The 12,443-nt window shown below is 37.7% G+C and overlaps 2 protein-coding genes across 3 annotated transcripts in view; one reads left to right on the top strand and one right to left on the bottom strand.

Annotated features, from left to right (window-relative positions):
• The window catches only part of LOC123517538 (serine/Arginine-related protein 53-like), a 19,435-nt gene extending 15,173 nt beyond the window's left edge, over positions 1–4,262 (top strand). The window contains exon 7 of one of the 2 annotated variants that reach the window (XM_045277693.1): positions 3,905–4,262. The gene's annotated coding sequence lies outside the window, so the exon portion shown is untranslated. Of the gene's footprint in view, positions 1–3,878 lie in introns of both variants that reach the window. The other variant, XM_045277696.1, reaches the window with a different exon arrangement.
• The window catches only part of LOC123517537 (low-density lipoprotein receptor-related protein 2-like), a 346,506-nt gene that overhangs the window by 9,598 nt on the left and 324,465 nt on the right, over positions 1–12,443 (bottom strand). Inside the window, 26 exon segments of the mRNA XM_045277692.1 lie at positions 1–58; positions 353–508; positions 710–866; positions 1,282–1,418; positions 1,688–1,846; positions 2,085–3,245; positions 3,368–3,587; positions 3,928–4,111; positions 4,281–4,492; positions 4,763–4,986; positions 5,163–5,383; positions 5,728–5,909; positions 6,177–6,360; positions 6,472–6,732; positions 7,068–7,275; positions 7,431–7,969; positions 8,154–8,378; positions 8,698–8,872; positions 9,127–9,445; positions 9,553–9,789; positions 10,157–10,285; positions 10,634–10,730; positions 11,045–11,219; positions 11,345–11,598; positions 11,783–11,973; positions 12,271–12,394. The exon segment at positions 1–58 is cut by the window's left edge and continues 147 nt beyond it. Coding sequence (XP_045133627.1) covers positions 1–58; positions 353–508; positions 710–866; positions 1,282–1,418; positions 1,688–1,846; positions 2,085–3,245; positions 3,368–3,587; positions 3,928–4,111; positions 4,281–4,492; positions 4,763–4,986; positions 5,163–5,383; positions 5,728–5,909; positions 6,177–6,360; positions 6,472–6,732; positions 7,068–7,275; positions 7,431–7,969; positions 8,154–8,378; positions 8,698–8,872; positions 9,127–9,445; positions 9,553–9,789; positions 10,157–10,285; positions 10,634–10,730; positions 11,045–11,219; positions 11,345–11,598; positions 11,783–11,973; positions 12,271–12,394 — 6,189 coding nt within the window.

The raw sequence follows: 12,443 nt of genomic DNA, 5'->3' as shown, positions 1-12,443 counted from the left end.
ATCTTCTTCTTCATCAGAATTGTCACCACAGTCGTTCTCAAAGTCGCACAGCCAGCGTCTGTTGTAAAGGGAAGATGTCATGTACACAATAGTTCTTTGAGATTGAGACTAGTCACATGATAGTGTGGAATGTAAGACCCACATAATAGCTTGTAGTAATATGAATGTGTTACAGATGAAGAGGCTATAAATACTTAATTCTGGAGCAGGAGATAAAAATACAATAGCTGAACATTAAAACTGAAGTAGTCAAGTTATGAATGTAGTATTGATCAAGAAATCCAGCATGGTAAAATTCACTACACTTCCAAAGGAAATGATTAGTACAGCTTATTCCATAAAGAATACATACTTGGGAATGCAGCGTTTATTCTTGCACTGGAAATCTCCATTTTCGTGACATTTAGGGCAATACTCAGGCAGTTCATCCGTGCCATCTCGACAGTCATCCTTCCCATCACAGAACAGCCACTCTGGTATGCATCGGTAATTTGTCCGGCCGGGACATCTGTAAAAATGAGTTTTAGAAAATTCCAATTTTCTCAGATTTTATTACACCAAAGTCAAAGCAGTAAATATGTATTAACCAGCTACCATGTTATAAGTTCAGTTGAACAGGAGAAGCTACCAGTTATAAATTCAGTTGAACAGGAGAAGGAACATGCAGATAGCAAGTTAAAAAACGTAACACTGAGTTTCAGCAACTTACCTTCGCCATCCTTCTGTACAGTTCAACTGGCGGCAGAGGAATGCTGGTTCATCAGAGTGGTCACCACAGTCATTATCCAAATCACACTTCCATTGCTTGGAGATACACTTGCCATTTTTACAACTGAATTCTCTTTCTTCATCACATGGCCGATTGTCTGTTGTAAGGAAGAAAAAAATTTGCATAGTAATTGGCTTTAAAAATTCTCAAGCATACGTGACTTAAATGCCTTTTTGACCCTATTTCTTGTAAGAAGGTCTCTATAGTGAAATGGGAGTGGAGGGGCCGCTGTGGTACAGTGGAACCATGCGTGCTTTGGGGTCCGCGAGGTCTCCAAGTGCACGGGTTTGAATCCTGTCCACGGTCCGAGAGTGTAGGTTGGGCTTCCTTACTCGGGGCAACGGTTTCCTAGCGGGTGGGCTTTGAGATAGGAGGTACCCCCAAAAAGTATCCCCTTTAGCCCATAAATTCCCATGAAAAGCCCACATGGTATAAAGAAAAAAAAAAAAAAAAAACACTCTGGGTCATTTAAATATTTAAGTAATTATTGCAAGGAAAAGTGAAGAACTTACCACAGTCGTCTTCATCTGATCCGTCCCTGCAGTCCTTGTCACCATCACACTTCCAGGCTATGTTTATACATTTGCCAGTTGTTTTACACTTAAACTGTAGCTCGGTACATTCTATCTGACAGTTGCTTTCATCAGATCTGCAAAGTAACACATTATATATAAACTATAAGAAGCAGATGATGGCTCTTCATCAATATTATTGCATCAGAAGCTTGAACTTCATCAACTGGCAAATTTTAAGTTACACTTAAACATTTTTAACACATTACGGTGATATCTGAAAAGTTTTTGAGGAATGGAGGGAGAAAGAAGTAATGATGATACATGGATGCACATGCAGTGTGCAAATAGTAGAAAATAGAAGTACTTGCTGTTGGAATAGATATAATGTAGAAGTACAACTCACCCATCACTGCAGTCGTTCTGTCCATCACACAACTGTGTGGCAACAACACAGCCTCGACCATCTTCACACTGGAACTGCCCAGGGCGACACTTTCTCTCAGGACAAATGTCACCAGGTGGTTCATCAGTTCCATCCTTGCAGTCCTTCTCCCCATCACATCTGAGAGATTTATAAAATACAATTCAGCATTATATCATTATTGATTTAGATGCAATAGTTTAACTTGAAATATTAGTAATGACTTTACTATTCTTTTCTGTAGAAATTTACTAAAGAGATTTCATTTAAGACACATTTTTCTTTAAGATGCTTAAATTTGTCTAAAAAGGTGTACATCACAAATATTTACTTCAAAGATTAATCAACTGGTAAATCAATTCCAATGTATGTCACTCACCTCCAATATATGGGAATACACTTATCGTCACTTCCTGAGCAACGGAACTGTCCTCTTGTGCAATTGGCGATACAAGTTTTATTGTCCGGAGCAAGGTAGAACTGGTCAGGACAAGCACATGAATATGATACTGATCCACCATCAGTGGGTTTCAGCAAGCATAAATGTGAGCAGCCTCCATTGTTATCTCCACAAGGGTTATGGTAAGGTATCTGTCGTAGAGGATGGTAGATATGAAGATCATATGGCCGGTGCGTTGTGTTGCGAAGAAACTGGAAATCTTCACCAGTAAATTTATTGGCTTTGAGAATGGCCTTGAGATTCCAGTCTGTCCAGTACATATAATCATCAAAGACAGAGATAGCAAAGACATGAGGCACTTGGGCACCACGTATTATCTCATGCTTATTATTACCATCAAGGTCTGCATAGGCAATGTAATCAAGGTGAGCATCAGCCCAGTATATTCTGTCTGTAAAGAAGTCAAACGTGAGAGCATTGGGCCAGATGATCTTGTCGTCAAAGTTCAGAATGCGAGAGAAGTTTGATCCATCCATACCAATGCGGCCAATGTAGGTCTGGAGGTGCCAGTCTGTGAAGTATACATAGCCAATACCTGGGTGGACGGCAACTGCTCTTGGGTCATTGATTCCACTTGATCTTAGAGTTTTCCTGTTTGTGCCATTCAGTTCTGCCACATCTAAATGCTTGCTATGTCTGTCCAACCAGTAAATCTTTCGTCCAACCCAGTCAATGGACAGACCTTCCAAACCATGGGTGTCATGTTTGAGAACCTCCTCCTTCTCGGTTCCATTAATCTTGGCTCTATATATAACCTTTGCAGTCACATCAGCAAAGTATAACATATCTTCCTTATTATCAAAGTCCATGGCTACAACATTTCTCAGATCTTGGTGCATTAAGAGGTACTGTGAGCCATCTGTTGTCAGCCTACGAACATAATACTTGTTGGTAAAGAACACCCATGGCTCGGCATTATCCCGTCGCTTGCAGGTGTGTCCATCAGCGTCCCGATCGTAATAGGTCTGATTACACTTGCAGCTGTAGGACCCTGGTGTGTTGAAGCATTTCTGAGAGCAGACTCCAGGCACCTCTATACACTCATTCACATCTTGGCATGCCTTACCATCAGCCATCAACCTGAAGAATGAATAACAAAAAATTATTATTATAAAACCTATATTATATAATTGTCTTTCCTTGTATAACAAAGTAATAATATTAATAATAACAATTTAGCTAAGTCACATGCTAATACTCACTTGTACCCAGTGTTGCAAGCACACTCGTATCCAATGATAGTGTTGATGCACTTGTGTCCACACTGATGCATTTCTACTTTAGCGCACTCATCAACATTACAATGAAGTGGTTCGTCAGATCCATCTGAACATTCATTGACTTTATTGCATACAAGCTTCATAGGAATACATTCTCCATTTTTACACTGGTACTCTCCTGCTCCACACTTCTTTTCTGGTTCTGGAAATTTATATGAATTAAACAATTATTTGTGAAAATATACATTTATATAAAAGGATATTTACATAAAAGAGGATATTTAGATTTTTTTTTTTAAATAAAATATGTGTAAGATTCTATTAATTTACATGCCTTGATTTGAAAAGTTTATTAAGATTATGATAACCTCAAACTTATAATTGTAGGGTGAAACTTGTATTATACAATCATAGCTACATAAAATAGAGTTTTGAGCTCCAGAAGAAAAGAATCTTCCTAAATTCTATTATTATTTCTCATTCTTGTCCACAGGTTACTAACAAGAACTCTGATTGCAGAACCCATGCAGGGAGTGACTTACCACAGTTAACTTCATCAGAATTGTCTCCACAGTCATCTTCTCCATCACACTGATAAGACTTGCGGATACACTTGGCATTGCTGCAGTTGAATTCGTCAGATGTACATTCTCGATACTTCTGGTTGCATGATATACCTTCGTCTGAACCATCTCCACAGTCATTGTCAAAGTCACATTCCCAGTCCTGTTATGAATCAATGATTATAAGAAAAGCAAGCTGTTATAGAATATAGACCCACATGTATGATAAAAGTATACACGACTATACAAGTACCATCTTCTTTTTATACATATTTTCACTTGTATTTTTCAGGAATAAAGGTACGTAAAATAAATTTGTTTTTAATACAAACCTTACTAATACAACGTCCATTTTGACACTGGAACTCATTTTCATTACATTTCTCTAGTGGAGGACAGTACAGAGCAGTGGAGTTTTCATCAGCACCATCCACACAGTCAGGGTCACCATCACACACCCATCTCTTCAAAATGCACATAGCACGGCCCCACTGCTTGTTGGCGTGACATGTGAATTCAGTCTCTTCATCACATTTACGGTTGTCTGAAATATAAACATGTCAATTATAGTTGTATTTGATTATTTTTATTCTACTTTCTTTCATATGGAATATTTAATTCATAATAATACTGTAATATGGAACTCAGGAACTGAACTATGCTTTCACACAGAAAGGAGTGATGAATTCCTTTTCCCATCTTTATTTCCACTTCAAATTAATTTCTTAAAAAAATTGTTTTTGTAAAATGGGTGCATCTTACATATACCTGTAAACACATTAGATAGATTGTACAGATGTACAAATGTACTTACTGCATTTGTGTCTGTCTCCTTCATCAGACCCATCAAGGCAATCATTGTCTCCATCACAAATATAGATTTTTGGTACACAGTTTCCGTTATCACATGTGAAGAGGTCACCAAAGCAGGTGCGGTCTTCCTGCTCACAGTATTCCTCTGGCTCATCTGCACCATCACCACAATCATCATCCCCATCACAGTGCCACGTGCCAGGAATACAGCGATGGTTGGGGCACCTAAATGTGAGGAGAATAGGTTAATTTATTGTTGCCATCATGTCCTGTTTATATACATTTACAGTCCTCTCTTTTCTTACAGAGGTTAATGTCAAGATGCACAAAAGAATAATTCAAGCAAATATTTCCTCCACATTGGACTTTTTATTCAGAATGTGAGTGTCACCTATAATTACCTGAAGCTGTTTGGAGGACACATGCGGTGTGAGCAGTGAAGTTCATCTTCATCAGAATTGTCTCCACAGTCATTATCACCATCACATAACCAGTAAGGTTCGACACATATGGTTGTGTTTTCACACTTCAGGTGATTGGGTGGGCAAGTAATTTTTGGACATCTATCACTATTCTCATCAGAGGTGTTTTTATCTTTGCAGTCATTCACACCATTGCATACCTGTCAATGCAAAATGTATCTAAAAAACTAGTAAAAGCAAAGGTTAATTCTTTATTTGTGTGTCACTGTTACAAAAGTCTATCTCTATATAAACTACTGTGGGAAAAACAGTTCAGGGATAATTGAGATGTATCAAAAGTCATAACAGAAAGGAAAAAGGAAGCTGTAAGGAACATGGATAAGAATGTTGAGCAAGGCAAAAAGTATTACTAAGAGAACATTAAAGAAGATGAGAAGGAGACCACAAATGGAGTAAGCTGCAGCAGTGATAAACAATCAGAGTTCAAATGGTTTAATAATTTATGAGAGCAGTCCCAAAGTGAAGGAAGAAAACAGTAACAAACCTGTGACATTGGAATGCAACGATGATTGGCACATGTGAATTCTCCTTCTGCACAGGGAGGATATTCACAACCTTCTTCATCAGATCCATCTCCACAATCATCTTCATGATCACATTTCCAAGTTGAAAAGATGCAACGGCCATTCTTGCAGCGGAACTCACTGGGGCTGCATGTGTGATAAGCTGTTTCAAAGATAATAAGAAAACATGAAAAGGAGAAGGGATAAATATATTATGAATGTTTCTTCACATGAATAAAATAAGAGATAAAATTATCTCAATACTTGAAAGTGTTGTCATTTAAAGAATGTGAATACATGTAAAATCCAAGATGCTGCTCCCTTATAGCATAAAAAATTTAACAATATGTAAAAAAGGGCAAAACAAATACATTATTAATATAAAAGCCTGGCTAAACAGCTACACGACATACAAGTAAATGAAACTTACTACAGTAGTTTCTGTTCTCATCAGAGTTGTCACCACAGTCATCTGATCCATCACATGCCCATAAGCGGGATATGCACTTTCCATTTGCACAGTAGAAATTGTTTGCATTGCAGCTGTAATTTCGTGGTACACACATTTTGTCTTCATTGACTAACTTCAGTGATGCATTGCACTTGCACTCAGGCTGGAAGCGATGCAAATGATCATTACATGAAGACATAAACAACTACATATAAAATATATATCTATACCCATAAAAGGTTCATATCCAATAACTTGTGCAACTAAAGCATACCTTGTTATCCACACTTGGGTGACATGACTGGGCACAACCACCATTATTAATTGTACAAACATTTGTGCTACATTTCTGACGATCAGCTGAGAATATGTGGATGTCTCTAGGGGACTCATCCAGCCGGCGGACCATCTCAACCATGTCTCCACCAGTATACTTTTCAGCACGGAAAACTCCTCGTAGCTGAAGGTCAGTCCAGTATATGTGGTTGTTGTACACTGTTATAGCAAAGGGATAGATGGTTGCAGATACAAGAACCTGAAAAAAAAGACATTTATTATAGATAGCTAGTGGAATATGGTATACTACGGTATTCATGTACTCAAAGCAAATAGTATGTTGGTAAAAGGAAAAAAAATAATGAGGCACTGTAAAATGCATGCCAGTGTTGATCCCCTAATGAGTCCCACTTAGAAGGACAGGCTTGTGCTTCTTGTGATTGAGAACAGAGTATAATACTGATATTTACAGAATAGTAGCATCTAGATACAGTAAGCAACTAGTTTCTTACAGTGCTGCTAAGTTGCCATAAGAAATGACAACATGAGTGAAATATATAAGCAATATTTAGAAACAATATGTACTATACTTACTTCTCTCCCAGTTCCATTCAAGTAAGACCTTTCAATGAGCTCCTTCACAGCATCAGTCCAATACAGCATTTCCTCTTCATAGTCAATAGCCAATCCACTTGGTTGGGAAAGATCACGAACAATCTCTTCTCTGTATGATCCAGCCATTGTTGCACGGTAAATCTTGCCAGCAGTTCCAAACCTTCCCCAGTCAGTGAAGTACATGTGCCTGTAATAATAGTACACTTTCTCAGTATTTCATGTGAACAGACTTGTGCTTCTTGAACAAAGAATGGATCTAACAGATGTCATGCATGATGGACACAAAAGGATACAAACTATAATGGAGAGAACTCTTTATGAAAGGACACAAGGAACTCTTACCCTCGGCATGGATCCAAGACGATGGCACGTGGCCGTTCCACCTGTATGATCATGACCACGTGTGTGCCGTCTGTGTTCATGGAGTAGATGCTGTTGTTGGCAGAGTCAGTCCAATATATCTTCTTTGATGTCCAGTCATATGCTATGCCTTCTGGATTGATTCCATCACTTAGAATAGTCTCAGATTTAAATGGTGATGTGCTTGAGATTCTAGCAATTTTGGTGTTAGGTCTAATTTGTGTGTAGAACATTTCTTTTGTTTCATAGTCAAAGTCAATTCCTACAACATTTGTCAGATCCTCATTAATTGTGTCAAATGGCACAATGTGCTTCTCAGGGTTCAGGGAGAGGCTACGGACTTCTGTTCTTGTTGTGAATATGAGATACTCCTTGGAATCTTCACAGCTTTGTTTATCAGTGGCCAGGACACCTGAGGCACAGGCACACCTCATGCTCTCAGATTGTGTGGCCTCATCAGGGAAGGAGAAGCATAGCTGAGCACATCCTCCATTGCCTCGAGTTGTGCAGGGAGTTTCAGCCTGTCAACAAAATACATGAGTAAAGAGTAAAAAAAAAAAAAAATTAGTGCTAAAAAGAAATGATGTTCCAAACTACCGTAAATCAAATTTGTTTATTGTTATTACAACTTAAACACATCTAAGTAAAACAGATATCAAAAACAAAAAATGTGGCTGCTCCTTCAACTTCTTGATTTTAACATACCTTGGTGGGCTGGTTACTACCATCATAGATTGCAATATCTCTCAAACTGCCCAGGTTGGTCTTGAAGCGCTCAGGAAGGGTTGTGTTGCCAGGATGTTTGGAGGCTCGGAAAATGGTTCGGAGGTTACGGTCAATCCAATAAACATGGTCTTGGTAAAGTGCAAGGCCCATTGGGTTTGGCAAGTTACGACGAATGGATTGCCTGTTTCCTCCATTAAAACTGACCTGTAAAAGTTATAGCAGTGGTAGTGAAACCTGGATTGGTAAAAAGATTACACACACACACACACAAGAGAGAGAGAGAGAGAGAGAGAGAGAGAGAGAGAGAGAGAGAGAGAGAGAGAGAGACTGACAGGTGAAGTAAAAAAAAAAAAAAAAAAAAAAATAGAAACCAATGCAAATGCAGGTCCATCTACCATGATCACCACTTGAGAAACTAAGAGATATTATAATAGCTTTATCAAGAATATAATTTCACTTCTTTATGTAAATAACTTAATCAGAATACTACTAATGAGCATGTGTTACAATTAAACATCCATACCTTGTTGATGGCATCCAGAGTAGAGTCCACCCAGTACACGTCATTGCTGAACATGTCAATGGTGAGGTCACGGGGATTACTTATTCCTGACGTGACCAGCGGTTTCCAGTTTGAGCCGTCTAGGTAAGCTCTTCCAATCATGGGGAACTGTCCATAATCCAGCCAATAAAGATATCTATATAAAAAAAAAAAAAAAAAAAAAAAGAAAAGATGAATTGTAGTTAGATATTCAAAGTATTATAAGGCACTCTGCTGTTTCCATGTTTCAAGTATATGCACATGGCTATAGGGAATTTATTTCTAGCCAGTTTATTCGCATGAATTTAGTTCTAAGAAACACATCTGAATCAACACAAGAAAATTTCTTCTTTCAACTTTTCTCTAATAAGGTACATGTTAATTAAGGGGATTAGAAATATAAATTCTTACTTCTTCACTGGATTTACAGCAATTTCTCTTGGAGAATCCTTTGTCATACTTTTCAGTACCATTCGGTTAGTTCCGTCAAGCCAAGAAACCTCAACAAAAGTCTCATGAGGGAAAACATTGGTGAAGTACAAGTTGTTTGCAATCCAATCAATTGCTATTCCTCTGATCCCATTGGAACCAATACCAGTAACAACAACATCTTCCAGATCTGAGCCATTGGGTCTTGAGCGGTAGATTCCATTGAAGCCACCTTGGTTGAATTCAATCCAGTACATGTATTTCTTGGAATAATGGAAGTCAACATGGAGAATATTGTGACCTGAAACAATAAATTTGAAAATGAAAATTGAAATACTGTTGAAATATTTTAAATGAAACATAATGAAAACAAGACAATTATCAGAAGCCAGAATGTCAAATCCTAACCTGTGCCTGCAACGGGGGTCATAGCCTCCCCAGCCCCATCAAGGCTGTAGCCGCGCATCATCTCCAACTGAGACACAATGGCAAACTTGTTGTAAGGCTTGCATCCATTCTCACCATCGGCCTGATAGCCTGTGGTGCACCTGCAAGTCCTATGCGAAGTTTTTTGTTTACTCATCATTGGGATACAGATGTGATCACAGACACCATTGCCAACCAAGCAAGGATTGTTGATTGGAACTGAAATGAAGGATAATTGGTCAAAATTAAAGAAAAGAAATGGCTGACAAGTTAAAAAAACAAATCTTGTAGTTAGAAAAGTGGCAATAAAATGACATCCAGGTACATATTCTTATTTACATCATGAACAAATAATTTTCTGTTAAGCTTCATAAACAATATTACCAATTTTGTAAGAACAGTTGATGTTTTCTATATATTTATATGCTTACTTTTTAAGCTCATAAAATGGCATCTGAGAAACAGCAGTCCAGCAATACAATTCCACATAAAGATACACAATTATAATCCTACCAAATATTGCTCAATAGATGCCTTACTGTACATTCCCGTACGATAGCAAAATAAGGCTTCACTTTCATCTTACTTGGCCGTGAGAGGAACATCTTCAGGGATCGGAGATCAGCTGTGTTTTCAACAAGCACCTGTGGGTTGCTGCCATCAGGAAGATTCACACGCACAACTTTTTCATACAGCGAGTCCAGGTAATATAAATCTGGCAAAGAGATATTCAATTAATCAATATTACAAAAGTTGAATGGAAATATGAATAATGTTAATAATCCTGCAAAACTTATTTATATTAAAATTCTTACTTTGAAAATTATGCCCTACTTAAAAGACCACACATTTATGAATTCATCTACCTGCTGTATCTATATGCCAGGTTGACAATCCTACAAAAGGTGGACTAGGAAAAATATCACTCATATACACAAACATATACACATGTCATTCACACTTTTAATTCCATCAACCCCAAGTGAAAATTCAAGGTTTTACATAAATAATTACAGCAGCATATAATTATTTTAAAACTGTACAAAGTAAATCAGATACTTACTATCATTATAAACTGCAATGGCTTTAGGCTGTGCAATGTGGTTATCTTCACTCAGTATGGTTCTCACATTTTCACCATTTATATCACTGGACATGATCTGTAAGTATGGTGCATTTGTCATTACCACATGAATACAAAATGTTAACTGTTCATCTGTTCTTATACTACTGTAGTATTGTATCTACAAAACTCACAAAAGGTCTCTTCAGCATTACCTGAGCTTTGACATTTTTATCTCCATGCTGCTTGTAAATGAAAGATCATTTCATGAATAACCATTGTATCTATATATATATTCTTAAATAAATTATCTTCTTACTAGTTTATGATAATCACACTTTCACGTCAAAAAAATAAAGATTGACAATGGCAGTAATAAAAGGTAAGGAACAAAAAATAAATGACATCTACCTTAGCTCTATTACTGGACGACCAATACAATTTCTTCTTTGTTAGATCAACAGTAATGAACTCTGGTCTTGTGTTTGTAAGACGATGCAGGATGGTAGGATTACTACCATCCATTCCAACTCTTCCAACCTTCATAGGTACAAGAGCACCTCCATCATCCAGCCAAAATAGGAACCTGTAATGTTTAATGTCTAGTTAGGCTTCTCGTTTGTCACAAGGCATGCTAAATACATACCCACTTACACCAACATGCAACACGATAGCCATGAATCCAAAAACTGTGAGCCACAGAATACTTACCCTTCCGAAGGTAAAAGGCACATAGATCTGGGCCGAGCTACACCTGTTTCTGTGCCATTATTGTCAAGGATGACACTCTGGTACTTTTTCTTGCCATCAAACTTAAGAACTTCAATGTTGTTGGCTACACGATTTCCAATATACATATTTTGCCCCACCCAGTCCCAAGCCATTGTGTAAGGAGAGCCATATATTCCAAGATCCATGTAAGTTGAACGGTTTCCACCTCCAATGCTCATGGTATAGATTGTGCCCTGTTGAAATTGACACAGGGATAACAATAACACTCCGAAATATGTAGACTCCTACTTCGAAACAGAACATATAAAACACAATAAATAACTATACATACTACCAACTAAACAACATTTTAGCAGGAATAATCAACCAATTAAGATTCATCTTTCAAGGGTCATCTGGTACCATGATATAACTTACATTTTCACTGTCTTTTGTTATGCTTTCAACCCAGAAGATGCGTCCGTTCTTGCGGTCATAGTCAAGCTGCATTCCATTCTCTAATCCCACAATGGGGGTCAGGAATCCTGCAGAGCCCTTGTCATTAGGCTTGTTCAGTGCAATATCCACAATCTGGCTTCCCTTCATCACCATCAGATATGCGATGTTCACTGCAAAAGTAAGAGGAGTTTCAGCCTTGTAATTTTGTAACAACATGCAAATTGTTGTCACAATAATAATAAATATCTAAATCAAGACAAACCCAATCATCTCCTCTAATTAATGCTTTCTATTCAAGAAACATTCAATGTTTAATAAAATAATGTAATTGTAGGTACTATTGTGCTTTTGCCATGGTTCCACAGTATATCCACTAATCAAAGTGAAGCAAATTATTCAGTGCCTGCTGTGAGGCATACAAACATTATCCGGCCAACATACTCTAATATTATAAAAACAATGCTTACCAGGAGTACACTTTCCTCCTACAGCACGGAATCCAGGGCGACACAAGCAGGAATATCCAGTTGGGTTTTTCAAGAGGCAAAGGTGTTCACATGGGTTAGAGGCACATGGATTTTCCTCACTGGGCTGTTAGAAAAAAATTTTATATCACTACATTCTGTTAAAAGTATCTGGT

This window comes from Portunus trituberculatus, chromosome 42 (genome assembly GCF_017591435.1).
Source record: "Portunus trituberculatus isolate SZX2019 chromosome 42, ASM1759143v1, whole genome shotgun sequence".
NCBI classification, from domain to species: Eukaryota; Metazoa; Arthropoda; class Malacostraca; order Decapoda; family Portunidae; genus Portunus; species Portunus trituberculatus.
Note: the sequence above shows the minus strand (reverse complement) of the source record. Positions and strands in the feature narration are given on the sequence as shown.